Below are 19,786 nucleotides of genomic sequence, written 5' to 3'. Positions count from 1 at the left end.
TGGGACTCTGCACATGCTGACATTTATTGGAATAGATGCTGAGCTGTGTGCTGAGTCAAAACTGAGCTAGCAGACGTGGATGTGTTAAATGTTCTCCATGAGAATCAGACCCAATCACTTTGACTTGCTGTAATTCCTAAAAAAATGTTTGCAACATCAGAGTCACCAGGACAAATGCTTCTTCTCTCCACACCATATTTAAAAACATAAAAGTCACACCACTGCTGTACATAGGGTTTTATTTCCAATCCTTTCTTTGTCAGGATTAAACACACAGGCCTACAAACAAACACCAACTGTATTCCCACGAATGACAGTACAGTAAGAACAGGAACATGCACTTCAGAGAAGACTCCTGACTCATGGGGTTAGTCACATGACCCACTCCGGCGCTCGTGCACAGACACACTCACTAGACTAAGACCGTCTTAAGACAAAGCATGTTAAGCCATCATCGCTGTGTTCCTATTGGCCCATGCCTTATGTCTCTGTGTCTCTTTTAGTTTAAAGCCATGACAGGCCGACGTCCCTTTGAGTGTCTGGCACAGCTCACATACTGTGTCCCTGCGGCTGGGTTTTTTTCCGCACTGCCATTCAAACCGACTGTGCTCGTGTCACATGACCATTATCAGACATACAGTCTCTGTTATGACTGAGAGGTGACATGAAATGATGTAAAACACAGAATTGACCCAGACGAGAGTTCTCTAGAATAAAATGAACAAAAATCAACCAAAAAAGGCAAAACACAATATTACATAATTTAACACATTAAATAACTATGGTACAAGGCAGTGATTTGAGTGAAATATTTGAATGTAGATGCCGAACTCTGACCTCCATGTGAAATCTCCTCATTCAGGTTCCATTTGGCTCAAAAGCTGAAGCTCTCTGCTGATCACCAGCTAAATATCTGCACTGGTATTGGCTAACATCCAGCCTTAAAGTGTCATGATGTCATCCGAACAGGGCTCTACATGGGGAGTTCTTGGAGGGTGAAATCTTGAGCACATGACCTGGGCCTGGATGCTTAGCTCATCACTTTCACTTTGTGTTGTTCCAGGTTCTGACTTCCCATCATGCACTGCTGTGAGTGCTAAGCACTGCTTGTAAGTGTGATTCATCAGAGCAGACATGTTCCATTCAGAATGTGATCTGAAGCATAATTGAATAGCAGAGGTCCACTGCTCACTTACACGTCACATATTTACATTTGTCCTTCATTCAAAGGAATGAGAAAGATGCTGATGTTAATACTGAGTAGATGGAATATACTGACTTTCTTATGGTGGTATCGAGGTCTAGCGTCAGACCCGGACATCCATTTAAAAGACACATACGTGATCACATTTCATTAATTAATGAGTGATTTCACATGTGATGTCGTAATAATGATCTTTACGTCATAGTAAACTAACTAACATCTGAGTGGAGAGCGAGAAGATGAAGAACCTTGAGTAGCTCTGTTCAGCTGACGGCTGGTGTCTACACATCCTCCTCGATATGGGGCTTAGGGTCAGAAATGACAGCTATTAAAATACAACTTGCATCAGTCTGAAAATTTGATGAACTTCATGTAACATCAGGATTAAGAGATCCATTTATGGCGACATATCTGTAGCACAAGAGCATGATAAGATTTATAAGCACAGTTCAATTAGATCCTCCTGCCTAACGGTGTTCTGCTACACGCTCACACGTCGCTGAGATGGTCTACATGATACCCAGACCTGAGGGAGACTGCTCAATGGTCTACATGGAACCCGGGACTGATGATTCTCTAGTTCATCTGATCAGAAGTCTGTGTTGCTGCGGGTGTGGCTTCTCAACAGGAGATTTCCCTAGCAAACATCTTGTGTCACAGTTTAGTGTCAAGTAGTAGACAGCAGAAGAATCCAATAGTTACTAGAACAACATTTTGTATTTAAAAACAAAGCACACTGATCCAACACGAGTGTTGTGTTTTCATCCTCTTACGTATTATTCATCTAGACCCTGTTTGCGTTTGAGGAGTGAGTTAGTTAGGAGGGAGGCACGTGAGAGTCGAGTTCAACACAGCTCTTCTTCGAACCTTTGGGTCACGGGGGGAAAGAACTGTGGCTAAAACAGCCAGGGTGTGTGTTTGGGACACTAATTCTGCTGTCCCTCCTGTCCATGAGACGCCATTGGCCCTCCACCCTGCCACTCGACACTTAGACGGCTGACAGGTCGATGCGATTGGCTGAGTTGGTGCTCTTGTCCCATGTGTTCATCTTGGTGGGGCTCACCCCCCCCCTGTTACCGTTCATCTGTCAAAACACAAAACGACCGGGGCAATGAAGTGTCTGACATCTCTATTGAACACGCTTAACCTGTAACCTTAACCCACGTACTGCAGCTAACAACAGAATATAGACACAACGCTCTCTGCTTCAGGAACTGCATTTCCCAGCAGGCACTCACGATGTCGGAGTTGAAGGGCTTGACGTTGATGTTGCGGATGGAGCTGCTGGTGAGCGTCCACACTTTGGTCTTGTGCTTGAAGGCGGCTCTCACCTGGAGAGAGAAACCGTGAATATGCAGGAACACTGGGGGAATACAGTCCCAACGCAGAGGGAGTACAGTCAGAGTGTTTACTGTTGTAACGCTAACTGACCATAACCAATCTTATCAAAATTCAAACCTATTATCGTCTTTGAACAAGAGAGTCCTCGCTGGGCTTTGTTGAAAATTTGAAAAGTCATAGGAAAATTTACAAATACCTGACAGTTGCCCTAATGTAACCAATCATAACTTTTAATATGAAGACAGTCAATTACAAATACCAATTTGTAATAATTGTAACAATCACTTTGAAACTATATTGCACATTTCACCACTGTTTAGCAGTGTGTGTGCAGATTTTTCCCACAAATCTAAAAGCTATATTGTTATTGTGCTTAATTTAGAATTGGGTCATTGACCTCCAATGGTACACTACATAATTAATTGCCTTGAAAGAGCGCCAGACTGAAAAAGCATATATTAAATGCAGTGTCATATCTATTCCACTGGGTGGCAGTGTTCCCCACTGCAGAAACTCCAGTCTATATCTACAATTTGCACGCAGCCCTTGTGCCAGCCTTAAGTACACACACCAGTCACACCAGCACAGCTGCGCATACACAGCCATCGACTCACCTCCGAGTTGAGCAGACAGTGGAAGAGGAAGATGAAGAAACCCTGTGAGAACAGAAGGAGAGATGACAAGACGAATGCCAGAATAGTGCCACACACAGCTACCCCACACACACAACTCCCCCACACACACAACTCCCCCACACACACAGCTACCCCACACACACAACTCCCCCACACACACAGCTACCCCACACACACAGCTACCCCACACACACAACTCCCCCACACACACAACTCCCCCACACACACAACTCCCCCACACACACAGCTACCCCACACACACAGCTACCCCACACACACAGCTACCCCACACACACAACTCCCCCACACACACAACTCCCCCACACACACAGCTCCCCCACACACACAGCTACCCCACACACACCGCCGTCCGGATGAATGGGAAGCTGAATCTTTTCATAAGCTGTTAATTCCCATTACTGGCTGGACGTTCAGGGTGTGTGGGTGATTATGAAGACCATTATATCATGAGTGAGTGAGTCAGAAGGACACACACACACACACACACACACACACACACACACACACACACACACACACACACACACACACAGTGTGGCTTTTTGCTTGAAAATAGGGGTAATGTGGGAGTAATTTGACTAATGGTGTGAAAGTGTGTTCCGACCTGCAGGGAATTGAAGGCAGCAAACATGTATTGGAAGAGCAGAGAGTGATCGTTCACCGCTAACACACCAAAGATCCAGGAGATACCCAGAATGGGCAAGAGCACGGCCACGGCTTTAGAGGTGAGTCTACACACACACACACACACACACACACACACACATTGAATAGTGTTCAATTACTTCTTGGTTGTATATGAACTGTATAATTATATAACTGTTAAACAATTAGGTAAGAAGTTTATTTAATTTCTGTGTAGTGTGTGCTCAGTCTACCATATCAGACACTAATAAATGTCCTAATAAAATAGAACTAATAAGTAATAAAAACACAAAATAATGTCAGGAGATGTCAGGCTTTTGAACTCTCATTGCAGTGTTTTCTGCATAATCAGACTTTTCTGTATAATCAGACACTTACTTGAGGGAATTTGCATCTCTGTGCACTTTGTAGTTCTCCGCACTGATTCTGGAAATGATCCTGGTGACTGCGATGAGAATGCAGATGTTCACCTGAAGCACAAATCCAGAAGTTGGTGTTGACCCCACCAGCACCATCACCACACACGTTCTAGTTCATACATCAGGCCCGGGTCGTGCTCCGCCTGGCCGGGACACGGCTCCCCTCGGCAGCTCACACTCACCATGATGACGAAGAGCGCGGGCGCCACGAAGGCCCAGACCGCGCCGTCCTCCAGAGACAGCCAGCAGCTAGAGGGCAGCGGCGAGCGTGGAGCGGGAGGGGAGAGACCACACTCAGACAAACACACTAACACATCTATCCACTGTTGACCGTTGCCGTTGTCGGGGTTACTCACTTTCCGACCTCTCCGTAACTGCCCAGTGATGAGGTTATGGACACCACACAGATGACCAGCGGGGATCCTGCGAACAGAGGCCCACAGTTCAGCTGTGCCGAAGTGTCCGGAGGTGTGAAAGGGCAGGAGTGAAGACAGGAAGGCTAACAGCTGATTACAAGTAATGAGGCCAAACCAGCCTTCAAATGAGGGAGCCTTCAAATGAGGGAGCCTCCACTTTGAGGGCATGACTAACGGTCTAACACTATAAGGACTCATCCTGTCACCTGTCATCATGGATACCAATAGACACTTTCACATTTTTCATAGTTTTTAAACCTGTTTCCTTACAAACACCTAAGATTGTTATGAAAGCGGTGACCGTGAAAATCTACAGTGTTTGAAAACAGTCCCAGTGTTTTATTGATGGACCCTGACAAAAGAAAAAAGGTGGACCGGACCACTGTGGAATCACGGTTTAATTCTGGAAAAGTCAGGAAGAAAGACAGAAAGAAAGATGAAAAGAGACAGGGGGAGAGAAATAGAGGGAGAAAGAGAGGGAGAGAGAGAGAGGGAGAGAGAGAGAAAGGGAGAGAAAGAGGGAGCGAGTGAAGGGTCCAGAAACAGCACATGTTGTGTATTATGTCTGTGTGTTTGCATGCATCTCACTGAGTTACAGTGACAGTGGTGTTAGTGATGGCCCCTACAGGCCCATGGCATCTTCACACACACACACACACACACACACACACACACACACACACACACACACACACACACACACACACACACACACACACACACACACACACACACACACACAGTATGCAAAAAGGCATTAAAAAAGATTATGTCAGCTCTTGAAGCTTTGCCTTAAAATGCTTTTTTGGCAATGATTTATGTGGCAGAGGGAGTAAAGGGAGAGACCTCCCCTCCCCTCCTCTCCTCCTCTGTGTGTGAGTGTGTGTGAATGTGTGTGTGTGTGTGTGTGTGTGTTTGAATGTGTGTGTGAGTGTGTATGTGAGTGTGTCTGCGTGTTTGTGCGTGTGTGTGTGCATGTTTGTGTGCATGTTTGTGTGAATGTGTGTGTGTGTCTGCGTGTTTGTGTGTGTGTGTGTGTGTGTGTGTGTGTGTGTATGTGTGTGTGTAACTGCGCCGGGTGAAGAGCCACACCCACCCCAGCCAAGTCCGTAGTAGTAGAAGTGTTTGCTGTCCTCGGAGCCGAACACCTTGACCACCATGCTGTAGAGATGAAGACCCTCCACCAGCATCCAGGCAAACGCACACAGGAAGAAGAAATGAAGCAGCACCGCCATCACCTTACAGGGCATCTACAGGTCAGAGGGTAAAGGTCAAAGCTCATCTACACCGTGCCTTCTCACAGAGTATGCTCTATGATTTATGAATTTAGCGTATGGGAATGAAATGACCTCTGTGATGAATATACTGAATAAACAACAGGCATGTTTATTAGATGAGGAAGATGAGTCTGTATTCATGTTTAGCTACTGCCTGCTTGTTTTGCACAGGCTGCTTTAGACGGATGCTTCACCTTCAAGTGTGTATTTTCACAAAGCATTTCCAAAACATAACCTGAGAACCGATGTCAGCCAATAATTGACATAATGTAATAACATCTTTGAAATACTGTAATAACCTCAGTGAAACGTTGTAATAACTTATATCTTAAATCTTCAGTGTACCACAGTAAGGTAGTGTCACGTGTACAGGCTGAACATATCAAAGGTTATAAGTCAAACCCAGAACCCACAGTCTTCAACTACTGACCTCAGCTACTGACCACAGCTACTGTCTTCAGCTACTGACCACAGACACTGACCTCAACTACTGACTTCTCCAGCACCTCCAGTGACTATACAAGCTGCTTTTACAGAGAGCAAAGGGTGTGGTTAGCAATGCACAATCCACTAGCATCATATTTGAATGATCCCACATCAGCTGGATTTCATATTACTGGGCAGACTGATTCGAAACCCTGGGCCAGTCCAAGCAGGGCTGGATGTGTTCATATCCTACAGGAGGCCAGTTGAAGGCACCATCAGACCTTTCTTTACTTGTGTGGAGTTGTACACTTATAAACGTCTCCAGACACATAGGTGTATGCACCACAGTGTCCAGTCAGTATACATAGGAGGCAAGTGTTTCTAATGTACGTGTGTATCTGAGGTGACTGGTGTGTGTGTGTGTATCTGAGGTGACTGGTGTGTGTGTATCTGAGGTGATTGGTGTGTGTGTGTATCTGAGGTGATTGGTGCGTGTGTATCTGAGGTGACTGGTGTGTGTGTATCTGAGGTGACTGGTGTGTGTGTATCTGAGGTGATTGGTGTGTGTGTATCTGAGGTGACTGGTGTGTGTGTATCTGAGGTGATTGGTGCGTGTGTATCTGAGGTGACTGGTGCGTGTGTATCTGAGGTGATTGGTGTGTGTGTATCTGAGGTGATTGGTGTGTGTGTATCTGAGGTGACTGGTGTGTGTGTATCTGAGGTGATTGGTGTGTGTGTATCTGAGGTGACTGGTGTGTGTGTATCTGAGGTGACTGGTGTGTGTGTATCTGAGGTGACTGGTGTGTGTGTGTATCTGAGGTGACTGGTGTGTGTGTATCTGAGGTGATTGGTGTGTGTGTATCTGAGGTGACTGGTGTGTGTGTATCTGAGGTGATTGGTGTGTGTGTATCTGAGGTGACTGGTGTGTGTGTATCTGAGGTGACTGGTGTGTGTGTATCTGAGGTGACTGGTGTGTGTGTGTATCTGAGGTGACTGGTGTGTGTGTATCTGAGGTGATTGGTGTGTGTGTATCTGAGGTGATTGGTGCGTGTGTATCTGAGGTGATTGGTGCGTGTGTATCTGAGGTGACTGGTGCGTGTGTATCTGAGGTGACTGGTGTGTGTGTATCTGAGGTGACTGGTGTGTGTGTATCTGAGGTGATTGGTGCGTGTGTATCTGAGGTGACTGGTGCGTGTGTATCTGAGGTGACTGGTGTGTGTGTATCTGAGGTGACTGGTGTGTGTGTATCTGAGGTGACTGGTGTGTGTGTGTGTGTATCTGAGGTGACTGGTGTGTGTGTATCTGAGGTGACTGGTGTGTGTGTATCTGAGGTGACTGGTGTGTGTGTATCTGAGGTGACTGGTGTGTGTGTATCTGAGGTGACTGGTGTGTGTGTGTATCTGAGGTGACTGGTGTGTGTGTATCTGAGGTGATTGGTGTGTGTGTATCTGAGGTGACTGGTGTGTGTGTATCTGAGGTGACTGGTGTGTGTGTATCTGAGGTGATTGGTGTGTGTGTATCTGAGGTGATTGGTGTGTGTGTATCTGAGGTGACTGGTGTGTGTGTATCTGAGGTGACTGGTGTGTGTGTATCTGAGGTGACTGGTGTGTGTGTGTGTATCTGAGGTGACTGGTGTGTGTGTATCTGAGGTGACTGGTGTGTGTGTGTGTATCTGAGGTGACTGGTGTGTGTGTATCTGAGGTGACTGGTGTGTGTGTGTGTATCTGAGGTGACTGGTGTGTGTGTATCTGAGGTGATTGGTGTGTGTGTATCTGAGGTGACTGGTGTGTGTGTATCTGAGGTGACTGGTGTGTGTGTATCTGAGGTGACTGGTGTGTGTGTATCTGAGGTGATTGGTGTGTGTGTATCTGAGGTGACTGGTGTGTGTGTATCTGAGGTGACTGGTGTGTGTGTATCTGAGGTGATTGGTGTGTGTGTATCTGAGGTGACTGGTGTGTGTGTATCTGAGGTGATTGGTGTGTGTGTATCTGAGGTGACTGGTGTGTGTGTATCTGAGGTGATTGGTGTGTGTGTATCTGAGGTGACTGGTGTGTGTGTATCTGAGGTGATTGGTGTGTGTGTATCTGAGGTGATTGGTGTGTGTGTATCTGAGGTGACTGGTGTGTGTGTATCTGAGGTGACTGGTGTGTGTGTATCTGAGGTGACTGGTGTGTGTGTATCTGAGGTGATTGGTGTGTGTGTATCTGAGGTGACTGGTGTGTGTGTATCTGAGGTGATTGGTGTGTGTGTATCTGAGGTGACTGGTGTGTGTGTATCTGAGGTGATTGGTGTGTGTGTATCTGAGGTGATTGGTGTGTGTGTATCTGAGGTGACTGGTGTGTGTGTATCTGAGGTGACTGGTGTGTGTGTATCTGAGGTGATTGGTGTGTGTGTATCTGAGGTGACTGGTGTGTGTGTATCTGAGGTGACTGGTGTGTGTGTATCTGAGGTGATTGGTGTGTGTGTATCTGAGGTGACTGGTGTGTGTGTATCTGAGGTGACTGGTGTGTGTGTATCTGAGGTGACTGGTGTGTGTGTATCTGAGGTGATTGGTGTGTGTGTATCTGAGGTGACTGGTGTGTGTGTATCTGAGGTGATTGGTGTGTGTGTATCTGAGGTGATTGGTGTGTGTGTATCTGAGGTGATTGGTGTGTGTGTATCTGAGGTGACTGGTGTGTGTGTATCTGAGGTGACTGGTGTGTGTGTATCTGAGGTGACTGGTGTGTGTGTATCTGAGGTGATTGGTGTGTGTGTATCTGAGGTGACTGGTGCGTGTGTATCTGAGGTGACTGGTGTGTGTGTATCTGAGGTGACTGGTGTGTGTGTATCTGAGGTGATTGGTGTGTGTGTATCTGAGGTGATTGGTGTGTGTGTATCTGAGGTGATTGGTGTGTGTGTATCTGAGGTGACTGGTGTGTGTGTATCTGAGGTGACTGGTGTGTGTGTATCTGAGGTGATTGGTGCGTGTGTATCTGAGGTGACTGGTGTGTGTGTATCTGAGGTGACTGGTGTGTGTGTATCTGAGGTGACTGGTGTGTGTGTATCTGAGGTGATTGGTGTGTGTGTATCTGAGGTGATTGGTGTGTGTGTATCTGAGGTGATTGGTGTGTGTGTATCTGAGGTGACTGGTGTGTGTGTATCTGAGGTGACTGGTGTGTGTGTATCTGAGGTGACTGGTGTGTGTGTATCTGAGGTGATTGGTGCGTGTGTATCTGAGGTGACTGGTGTGTGTGTATCTGAGGTGACTGGTGTGTGTGTATCTGAGGTGATTGGTGTGTGTGTATCTGAGGTGATTGGTGCGTGTGTATCTGAGGTGACTGGTGTGTGTGTATCTGAGGTGACTGGTGTGTGTGTATCTGAGGTGATTGGTGTGTGTGTATCTGAGGTGATTGGTGCGTGTGTATCTGAGGTGACTGGTGTGTGTGTATCTGAGGTGACTGGTGTGTGTGTATCTGAGGTGACTGGTGTGTGTGTATCTGAGGTGATTGGTGTGTGTGTATCTGAGGTGATTGGTGTGTGTGTATCTGAGGTGACTGGTGTGTGTGTATCTGAGGTGACTGGTGTGTGTGTGTGTATCTGAGGTGACTGGTGTGTGTGTATCTGAGGTGACTGGTGTGTGTGTATCTGAGGTGACTGGTGTGTGTGTATCTGAGGTGACTGGTGTGTGTGTATCTGAGGTGATTGGTGTGTGTGTATCTGAGGTGACTGGTGTGTGTGTATCTGAGGTGACTGGTGTGTGTGTATCTGAGGTGATTGGTGTGTGTGTATCTGAGGTGACTGGTGTGTGTGTATCTGAGGTGATTGGTGTGTGTGTATCTGAGGTGATTGGTGTGTGTGTATCTGAGGTGATTGGTGTGTGTGTATCTGAGGTGACTGGTGTGTGTGTATCTGAGGTGATTGGTGTGTGTGTATCTGAGGTGACTGGTGTGTGTGTATCTGAGGTGACTGGTGTGTGTGTATCTGAGGTGATTGGTGCGTGTGTATCTGAGGTGACTGGTGTGTGTGTATCTGAGGTGACTGGTGTGTGTGTATCTGAGGTGATTGGTGTGTGTGTATCTGAGGTGACTGGTGTGTGTGTATCTGAGGTGATTGGTGTGTGTGTATCTGAGGTGACTGGTGTGTGTGTATCTGAGGTGATTGGTGTGTGTGTATCTGAGGTGACTGGTGTGTGTGTATCTGAGGTGATTGGTGTGTGTGTATCTGAGGTGACTGGTGTGTGTGTATCTGAGGTGACTGGTGTGTGTGTATCTGAGGTGATTGGTGTGTGTGTATCTGAGGTGATTGGTGTGTGTGTATCTGAGGTGACTGGTGTGTGTGTATCTGAGGTGATTGGTGTGTGTGTATCTGAGGTGATTGGTGTGTGTGTATCTGAGGTGACTGGTGTGTGTGTATCTGAGGTGACTGGTGCGTGTGTATCTGAGGTGATTGGTGTGTGTGTATCTGAGGTGACTGGTGTGTGTGTATCTGAGGTGACTGGTGTGTGTGTATCTGAGGTGATTGGTGTGTGTGTATCTGAGGTGATTGGTGTGTGTGTATCTGAGGTGACTGGTGTGTGTGTATCTGAGGTGACTGGTGTGTGTGTATCTGAGGTGATTGGTGTGTGTGTATCTGAGGTGATTGGTGTGTGTGTTTATGACACTCACTGTTCCAGGCTCAAAGCGGAAGCTGATGAGCAGCAGTATCTGGGCCACCAGGATGGCAAATGACAGGTTGGCATGGATATGGTAGCGCTGGTTACGGATGGTGCTGACAGACCTACACACACACACACACACACACACACACACACACACACACACACACACACACACACACACACACACACACACGCATAAGTATGCACCAAGACGACTAACTATTACTGTTAAATAATTTTCTTGCCATGTCCTGTTGCATAAACATTATCAAAACCTTAAATATAAATGAACAAATATAAAGAATGTTTTACTTAATAGCTTTAGTTATGAGTGTCCACAGGCAGTGGGGGACTCACGAGAGGACAGCAAAGGTGACCAGAGTGATGGCCAGGCAGAAGATGGAGATGGAGCAGCCCACATAGGTGATCGTGGAGAGTGCCACCTGGTGGTTCTTGGAGAGCTAAACAGGTAAAAAGAGATTTGAGACATTAACCTGAGAGAGAACCTGTTATTATTATTATCGGTTCTGGTCAATCTTCCAGGAAAAACAGCTTTATTTAACAACACTTAAATACACTGAGACTGGTCCCCGCCGTCTCATTACCGACACTCAGCTCATAACTCGTTACACCAGGCTGGGTGGTGTACAGTCCTCTTGTCTCTTCCATCTTGCCTGCCGTGATGGTGTTTGGACGTAATCAGGTCGCTCCCTGTGGTTTACTGCACCTCCAGGAGTGTGTGTTTTCACAGGGAGAGACCAAGACACGAGGCGGGTTCAAGCTCGGCATTATTATTTCTGGAAGTCGTTTCTGATTTCACCAGGGATTGTGAAGTTAAAGGTGACGCTTCACTGATCTAATTGGTTGTTTGTTTTTGTAACATTAAACATATGTTTAAAAAAAGATTTCTGTGGTATGTTTGTAACTTTTGGCCAGTTCATCACTGTGAACTACTTGGAACAGTAAAGGCTGTTTTGAGTAGCCACCACAGTGCGACCTGGATCGTTTCTAAAAGAACATTCGTCATGTTGAAAATGCTGTTAGTGAAAAACTCCGCGTCTATCCTTTGAACTGCGTTCACGACATTTTGTGTGGAGCTACAAGCCAACACGCATTTGAGCAGCTTTGGTTTAACAGTTTCAAAGAGATCGTATCGCTTCCTCGAGGAGCGCTTGTGTACGGTTAGCCCACTCACAGCCGTAATGTACGTGTGGCAATTTGGAAACGTTTCACGACGTAGTTATGATGTGCTGAAGCGCGTTTGATTTTACACCAGACCATTGAAGGCTTGTGAAAGTTAGCAGATGAGGAAGGGTGTGTTTCTCCAGCAGAGCAGGCGTTTGGAGCTGTTCTTCTGTCTCACTGCTGCCCCCATGGCCTGTCTCCCCCCCTGCCTGTCTCCCCTCCTGGCTGTCTGACATCTCTGCACTGGGTGCAGGGCTATTCTCAGAGCTGGGCCAGAGCCTGCACTAGCTCCTCCCCCAGGTCTGTGATTACGGAAAGCCCCAAAATATCCCTTGGCGCTGTGGAGTGGTGGCGGTGGGGGGGTTGCTGGTTCCTGAGCCCGCGTGCTGGTGGCGAGATGCTAATGAAAGGCTTGGTGGAGGGGGACTTCAGAACCGCAGGTCCAGAGCCCATGATTACATGGGTGAACGGGGACCGATGTGATGGGTAGATGCACACCAGGCCTGCACCTGGGCGACAGGGTGAGACGGTCCCGCCCCAGACGGGTGGGACCGTAAAAATAACTGCTTCACACGTTAAATCTGCGCGCTGACGTTACTGTTCCAGAAACCCTTGTGGCACTGATCCCGCCCGCCCCTTACCACTCTGTACGTAAATCAGAGGTGCAGGGGTCACAAGGGTCACAGACGTGTTGAGCCACACCGTGATTCTGATTCTCTGTCTCTCAAGCACCTGTTATTTACAGACCCACTATCCAGCTGCCCCCCCCACCCAAACGCCCCCACTGTTCAGCCCACACACTTTCAGCCCTCCTCTGAGACACATTCACACACAACACTGGGTTTCAAATTAGGCACGATGCAAAATGTATCGCATCCCTCTGGTTACGGGCCGTCTCAACTCCTTCCAAAGTACCTCCTGCTCTAGCGGTGCAGTGGAGATTTAGGGAGCTCTTTGGCCAATCATAACTTTGGACCCTGCGTGCCTTTGGCTCAGCGTGTAGTGAAAACACAGTAATGCATCTGATCCAGCAACAGGATGGCCTGTTTTCTGAGATCCCTGTGGTGATCTGGCCCAAATGTCTCAATGTTAGCCTGGGGAACTCAGCCAAGATTGTCGAGGGCTGGGTCTGAAACTTTCTGGTATATACAGTATGTACACTACCAGCTGTACCAAACGTACTACAACTGGTACACACCGCTGCCTTAAACCAGGAGCTACACGTCTAAAGGGAAGACAAGGAAATCTATCCATTAGAGGATTTCCACGCCTCTAGGAAATAAGATCACCTAAATCTTCACAGAATGTTCTAGTATCCCTGACCACAGGGACCCCATGAACCACACTTAATGGGAGCTTGCCACAGATATCTCCCCCGAGACCACAAGCACAATCTCCTCCTGCCGCTCACAGGTTTCAGGGCTTCAGGTCAACCCTGTTCCCAGCTATGGTGAGATGTTCCAAATGAGTGTTCCATGGGTGTTTTGATGGATCATGAAATTCACACAGTGGTCAAAAATAATGAGGGCCAATCTTCGCCCATGTCACTACAAGGTTACACCAGTGTGTTTTAATTATTGCAAATCATATTACAATCATAGCATAATGCAATCTCAATACAACTTTTTGGCATATTTTCAACACCCTACTAGGGAGTTTATTGGTGGACAAGAGAGAGAGAGTGAAATGTTTCTGGAAAGAATCTGAAGGTGGACTGAGATATAAATATAGTTGTTTTGATGAACAAAAACTAAATAGACTTTGTAAGGCTTCTAGGATTTTTTTGTGGTTTGGAAACTACGAGGCTGTAACTTCCTGTAGTGGAGAGTTATGGAGTGAATTGTTCTCACCTCCATAGGAATGACCTGCATGAGGATGGCGAAGTTGGTCAGGTGGTTGCACACACACTCCGAGTAGGACAGGTTGCCTCTGGTTCTTATACAACCCTCGTTGGACCAAACACCCTCCTTAGAGCTGAAACACAGATGTGCGAGCATGCATGAGCGCGCGCGCACACACACACACACACACACACACACACACACACACACACACACACACACACACACACGCGCGCGCGCGCGCACACACACACACACACACACACACACACACACACACACACACACACACACACACACACAGACACACACACACACACAGACACACACACACACACACACACACACACACACACACACACACACACACACACACACACACACACACACACACACACACACAGGCCACCACTCACTTCCCTCATTCCCTCAAATCTCATTCCTGCTATTTCACCATTAACTGAGTCACCCTGTCACTCAAAAATGGCTTCCACCGCCAATAGGTGCTGTAGTGGTTCTGTTAGCTGAACAGCAACCACATCACTTATGAAGGCCTTAGACAAAGAGCACCAGTGCACAGCCTATCACAACAGCATCAGGAGGAGGAGAGGAGGATTCTGGGAACACACGAGTCAGGGGTATAGTGTTTTAACATACATGGCATCACACACAAATGCTCAAATATTACAAACATATGTGCAACAGTGGGTATGACTTCCTACACACACGCACAATCTATTAGGGAAATAGCCTGGATACATCCTCCCCTTCAGGCTGTGTCCATGTGCTTATCTCTACAGCTGTCCCAGGTCTCCTGGGTCCCCCCCCCCCCCCCAATCCCATACGCAGGGTCCCATTACATGCCCCCACAGGATGGAATACTACGTGGTCCTGAACCACGTTATGCCTCTGGATCGTAACGTACATCAGCGCACCAGACAGCTTTAAGGCTGCATACACGTAACCGAAGATGAGGTCACAGTCAATGTCTTCCAATGCAAGACAACTTGCAAAAGGTTCTGACGTCTGGCGGTGGGGACACGCACACCCATATGTGCTTGGAATGGCTGCAGGTGGTGGGTGGGAGGTACCCACCTGTAGTGGGAGGTACCCACCTATAGTGGGAGGTACCCACCTGTAGTGGGAGGCACCCACCTGTAGTGGGAGGTACCCACCTGTAGTGGGAGGCACCCACCTGTAGTGGGAGGTACCCACCTGTAGTGGGAGGTACCCACCTGTAGTGGGAGGTACCCACCTATAGTGGGAGGCACCCACCTGTAGTGGGAGGTACCCACCTGTAGTGGGAGGTACCCACCTATAGTGGGAGGCACCCACCTGTAGTGGGAGGTACCCACCTGTAGTGGGAGGTACCCACCTGTAGTGGGAGGCACCCACCTGTAGTGGGAGGTACCCACCTGTAGTGGGAGGCACCCACCTGTAGTGGGAGGTACCCACCTGTAGTGGGAGGCACCCACCTGTAGTGGGAGGCACCCACCTGTAGTGGGAGGTACCCACCTGTAGTGGGAGGCACCCACCTGTAGTGGGAGGTACCCACCTGTAGTGGGAGGCACCCACCTGTAGTGGGAGGTACCCACCTGTAGTGGGAGGCACCCACCTGTAGTGGGAGGTACCCACCTGTAGTGGGAGGCACCCACCTGTAGTCCAGGAAAGCACAGTAGAGAAGGACCGTACTGCTCTGGTTCAAAACCTGCAGCTGCTGCACTGTGCTCTGAAACAGAGGAGATGGAGATGTTAGTGAAGACGCTCCCTTAGAAACATCTCATAAGTCACACACACACACACACACACACACACACACACACACACACACACACACACACACACACACACACACACACACACACACACACACACACGTTAGCATCATAGCATCCTTCCCCTTGAGCCTTGGCCGTCCGGTTGGGTGTGAGGAGACGGATGTGTGTTTATATAATTCTAGTTCTCTCTTTGACGGATGCTGAGGTGGAAGATGGTGCTAAAACTACCTCAGTGAACACAGAGGGGCTAAAAGGCACAGAGGCAGCACATACAGCCATGGCCATGTTTTTGTAGAATGTAGTGAGCGCCGCTGTGGCCAAAAAGGCCGGGGGAGGTTAAGTGGGGCAGATCCTCCTCTGGGCTCCTGTAAGAACCACCTGTTGAAGCTGAAGGTCTCCTAGGGCTCTCAGGAGTGGAGGAGGAGACGAGGTAGATGGAGTGTGTGGCACAAATTGGCAATGGAAGCGAAGAGTGGCAGAGAGCCGTGTGGAGGTGAGCCCTGATGTGCCAGTGTGGCGGTAAATCGGATCTGAGAGATCGCCAAGTTAAGGAGTAAGGAAGTTATTTGGGGCTTTACAATCAAATGTGGGCAGAGCGTGGAGGCAAATGAAATTAGGTATATCTAAGCTACACATTACTCAATATTGGTTGACAAATCCTCAATATGCTGCCAATAAAAACCAGTGTACTACTGTGGAATTACCATCATATTTGAACTACAGAATTGTAGCACCACTATCAGTATTATTCAGGCAGTGTTGTATTGTGACATCACCATTAGTATTATTCAGCAGTGTAGTATTGTGTCATCACCATCAGTATTATTCAGCAGTCAGTATTGTGACATCCCCATCAGTATTATTCAGCAGTATTGTATTGTGACATCACCATCAGTATTATTCAGCAGTATTGTATTGTGACATCACCATCAGTATGATTAAGCAGTGCAGTATTGTGACATAAACAGTGATTCTTAGTGATGCAATATTCAAGCAGTGTGGAAGTATCTAAAGATTTACTTTTTCTCACTTTTCCTTCAACCTAGTCACAAAACGGAACAGAAACAATGGCGAGTTTACAGAGCTTCTTAGTATCCCAACACAGAAAACTGGATATAAGTTATAACCCAGTTCGGTGCTCTGTCCAGCCTTTGCCAAACCTCCTGCTACTCTCTGTGGGAGTTGAGCAAGGCCATTCAAGGCTGTGGGCTCAGAGCTGTGCGCTCTGACAGTGGAGAAGGTGGAGATGTTTAAGTAGGCAGGTGCCAGTGTAAACACGCTACAGCGCTGCCTTTGTTGGGCTGTGATTCTGCCTGATGGGTGTAGAGCAGTCTGTGAACATCTGAAAACATCTGAGGGACACTGGCTAAAGAGCCTAAGCATAGCTCTAGTTGGAGACAGAGTGTGTATGTGGGAGTGTGTGAGTGTGAGTGTGTGTTTGTGTTGGATGGGGAAACAGGGAGATCACGCCAGTGAATGGTAGACTAAGGGATTGAGAGACTTGCTGATATGTGGTGAAAGTCTCTCTCTCTCTCTCTCCCCCCCATCTCTCTCTCTCCATTTCTCTCTACATCTTTCTCTCACTCTCCATCTCTCTATATCTCTCTCTCCATCTCTCTACATCTCTCTCTCTCTCTCTTTCTCTCTATGTGCTGCTCAGTTTTTCCAGGTCATTTGTGAGATGTGATCTGGGTCTCTGGAGCATCTGATCTAATGGCCTGAGGAATGTGTATGTTTGTGTGTGTGCATGTGTGTGTGTGTGTGTGTGCGTGTGTGTGCATGTGTGTGTGTGTTTGTGTGTGTGCATGTGTGTGTGTGTTTGCGTGTGTGTGTGTATGTTTGTGTGTGTGCATGTGTGTGCCTGTGGTCATTTAAAGTGTCTTTTTCTGTGTAAATCACACATATACACTGACACACCTTCACATTTCCCCATTTTAGACTGGTGCTTTGTTCTGCACGGTCTACAAGACACTGAGACGGTTCTCTTCTCTGTGGAAAATGTGAGGAAGAAATACAAAGTCTTGGCTCGGACGTTGTGTGAGCACCACACCTTAGCTCCCCTCTTCTCCTCCTCTCCTGCCCTCCCCTCTCCTCCCCTCTCCTCCCCACTCCTCCCCTCTCTTCCTCTCCTCTCCTCACCTCTCTCCTCCTCCCCTCTCTTCCTCTCCTTTCCTCCTCTCTCTCCTCTTCTCCTCCCCTCTCGTCCTCTCCTCTCTTCTCCTCCTCTCCTGCCCTCCTCTCTCCTCTTCTCCTCTCCTCCTCTCCTCTCCTCCTCTCCTGCCCTCCCCTCTCCTCTTCTCCTCTCCTCTCCTCCTCACTCCTTTTTCACCACACACTTTGAAATCCCTGCAGTGACATCCATCTACCATGGTAACGATCAGATTAGACATTATAAATGTTAAATATTTATCATTGATCTAATATTCGATGGTTTTGTGTATGCATGTCCATTTGTGTATGTAAATGAGTAAATGTATGTGTATGTGATTAAATGCATGTATGTTTGTGTGTGTGTGTGTGTGTGTGTGGGGGGGGGGGGGGGGAGGGGGGGGGTTGGTTGAGGGTGTGTGCCTTCCTGGTTTGCTTTATAACCCTGCATAGTTCTTCTATAGGTCTGCGTCTGTGTGTTAGCATTAAGCACAGCCAGATGTGAGAAGGCAAAGCCACTCCTAATATCCCAGTAGAGGGGTGGGGCTTCACTAATGCAGCAGAGAGGGCGGGAACAAGCCTGGTGAAGGGGAGGGGCCTGTCACTAAGAGCAATGAGGAGGTGCAACTCAGGTGGAGGACAGAGGGAAGGGAAGGGGGATGTCACTATCATCTGATCATCCATCCATCCAGGGGCGGACTGGGGAGAAAAAGTGGCCCGGGAGTTCCTGACAGACTGGCCCACTATATATATATATATATATATATATATATATATATATATATATATATATATATATGTGTGTGTGTGTGTGTGTGTGTGTGTATACTGTATATGAATCCAGAGCCGGAGTGGCTAATCGGGAGATTCGGGAAGATTCCCGATGGGCCGGCTCATGTCAATCTCTAGTTTGGGCCGATTGGGAGGGAAAAATAATTTTGGGCCGGATTTGGACATGAAACTCCCGGGCTGAAAAAGTGTCCCACTCCGGCCCTGTATGAATCTATACATGGCACGTAGTGTATATGACGGCGTTTATTGTCATATGGACAATATTAATTCCAGCAATAATATGATTACAAAGCCACATAAATATAGCTTTTAAATAGTCCACCATAAGACCACCAAACAAGTTGTTAAATAGTCCACCATAAGACCACCAAAAAAGTTGTTTTACGCAAAGTGCATCCTAAAGAACAACCTACAACTCTAACGTGGGTATTTCTTCCTCTTACCTATTTGTGGTGGTTAGTTTTAATCTAAGAATTTCAATAGCTTTAAAAAAACAGTGCGCAGTGCTCTGGAACCTTTAAGACCGCCACTTGCGTCCGTGTTAACCGTGTTAAGGTAATTTGTACATGGTGCCTTAGACGTTGCAGAGGCGACAGCAGTACATTTAAAATAACATGTTATCTACAATTTAAACTGCTGTATGTTTTCGTAGTCCGGCCCGTGTTTTCTGGGACAAGTTGGATTTTTTTCTGATCTCCGCTGCATACTGTCAGCCCGCACTAGCTGGCAAACCTGCTCAGCGCGGCCGCGGCCCAACTCGTTCATGTGTTTACAGGATCAGTCCGCGGCCGCGCTGATCAGGTTTGCCTGACTGGAGCGGGGGAGGTAATAACACCGTTAAACAGCAGCGTGACTACGGGCCGGGGCTGCAGTGCGCGGCAGTGGCTCCTCCACGGGCTGAGTTAAACCACCGGCGGCCCACCGGCCCACTAACCCATCGGCCCACCGGGGAAATCCCCGGAAGCAATGCATGCCAGTCCGCCCCTGCATCCATCCATCCATCCATCCATCCATCCATGTCC

The 19,786-nt window shown here is 47.7% G+C and overlaps 1 protein-coding gene across 3 annotated transcripts in view; it reads right to left on the bottom strand.

The window, feature by feature from the left end:
- Window positions 1–222: 222 nt before the first annotated feature.
- adgrd1 (adhesion G protein-coupled receptor D1) overlaps window positions 223–19,786 on the bottom strand; it is a 52,944-nt gene continuing 33,380 nt past the window's right edge. For all 3 annotated transcript variants that reach the window (XM_076989053.1, XM_076989054.1, XM_076989056.1), the window contains 12 exons: window positions 15,702–15,775; window positions 14,056–14,179; window positions 11,378–11,481; window positions 11,028–11,139; window positions 5,778–5,931; window positions 4,622–4,688; window positions 4,448–4,514; window positions 4,225–4,316; window positions 3,806–3,932; window positions 3,160–3,201; window positions 2,443–2,535; window positions 223–2,288 (listed from right to left, as the gene is read on the bottom strand). In XM_076989053.1, coding sequence (XP_076845168.1) covers window positions 2,193–2,288; window positions 2,443–2,535; window positions 3,160–3,201; window positions 3,806–3,932; window positions 4,225–4,316; window positions 4,448–4,514; window positions 4,622–4,688; window positions 5,778–5,931; window positions 11,028–11,139; window positions 11,378–11,481; window positions 14,056–14,179; window positions 15,702–15,775 — 1,152 coding nt within the window. In that variant the 3' untranslated portion in view covers window positions 223–2,192. The remainder of the gene's footprint in view (window positions 2,289–2,442; window positions 2,536–3,159; window positions 3,202–3,805; window positions 3,933–4,224; window positions 4,317–4,447; window positions 4,515–4,621; window positions 4,689–5,777; window positions 5,932–11,027; window positions 11,140–11,377; window positions 11,482–14,055; window positions 14,180–15,701; window positions 15,776–19,786) is intronic.

This window comes from Brachyhypopomus gauderio, unplaced genomic scaffold (assembly GCF_052324685.1).
Source record: "Brachyhypopomus gauderio isolate BG-103 unplaced genomic scaffold, BGAUD_0.2 sc65, whole genome shotgun sequence".
Lineage (NCBI taxonomy): Eukaryota > Metazoa > Chordata > Actinopteri > Gymnotiformes > Hypopomidae > Brachyhypopomus > Brachyhypopomus gauderio.
The sequence above is the reverse complement of the archived record's forward strand: the minus strand, read 5'-3'. Positions and strand labels throughout refer to the sequence as shown.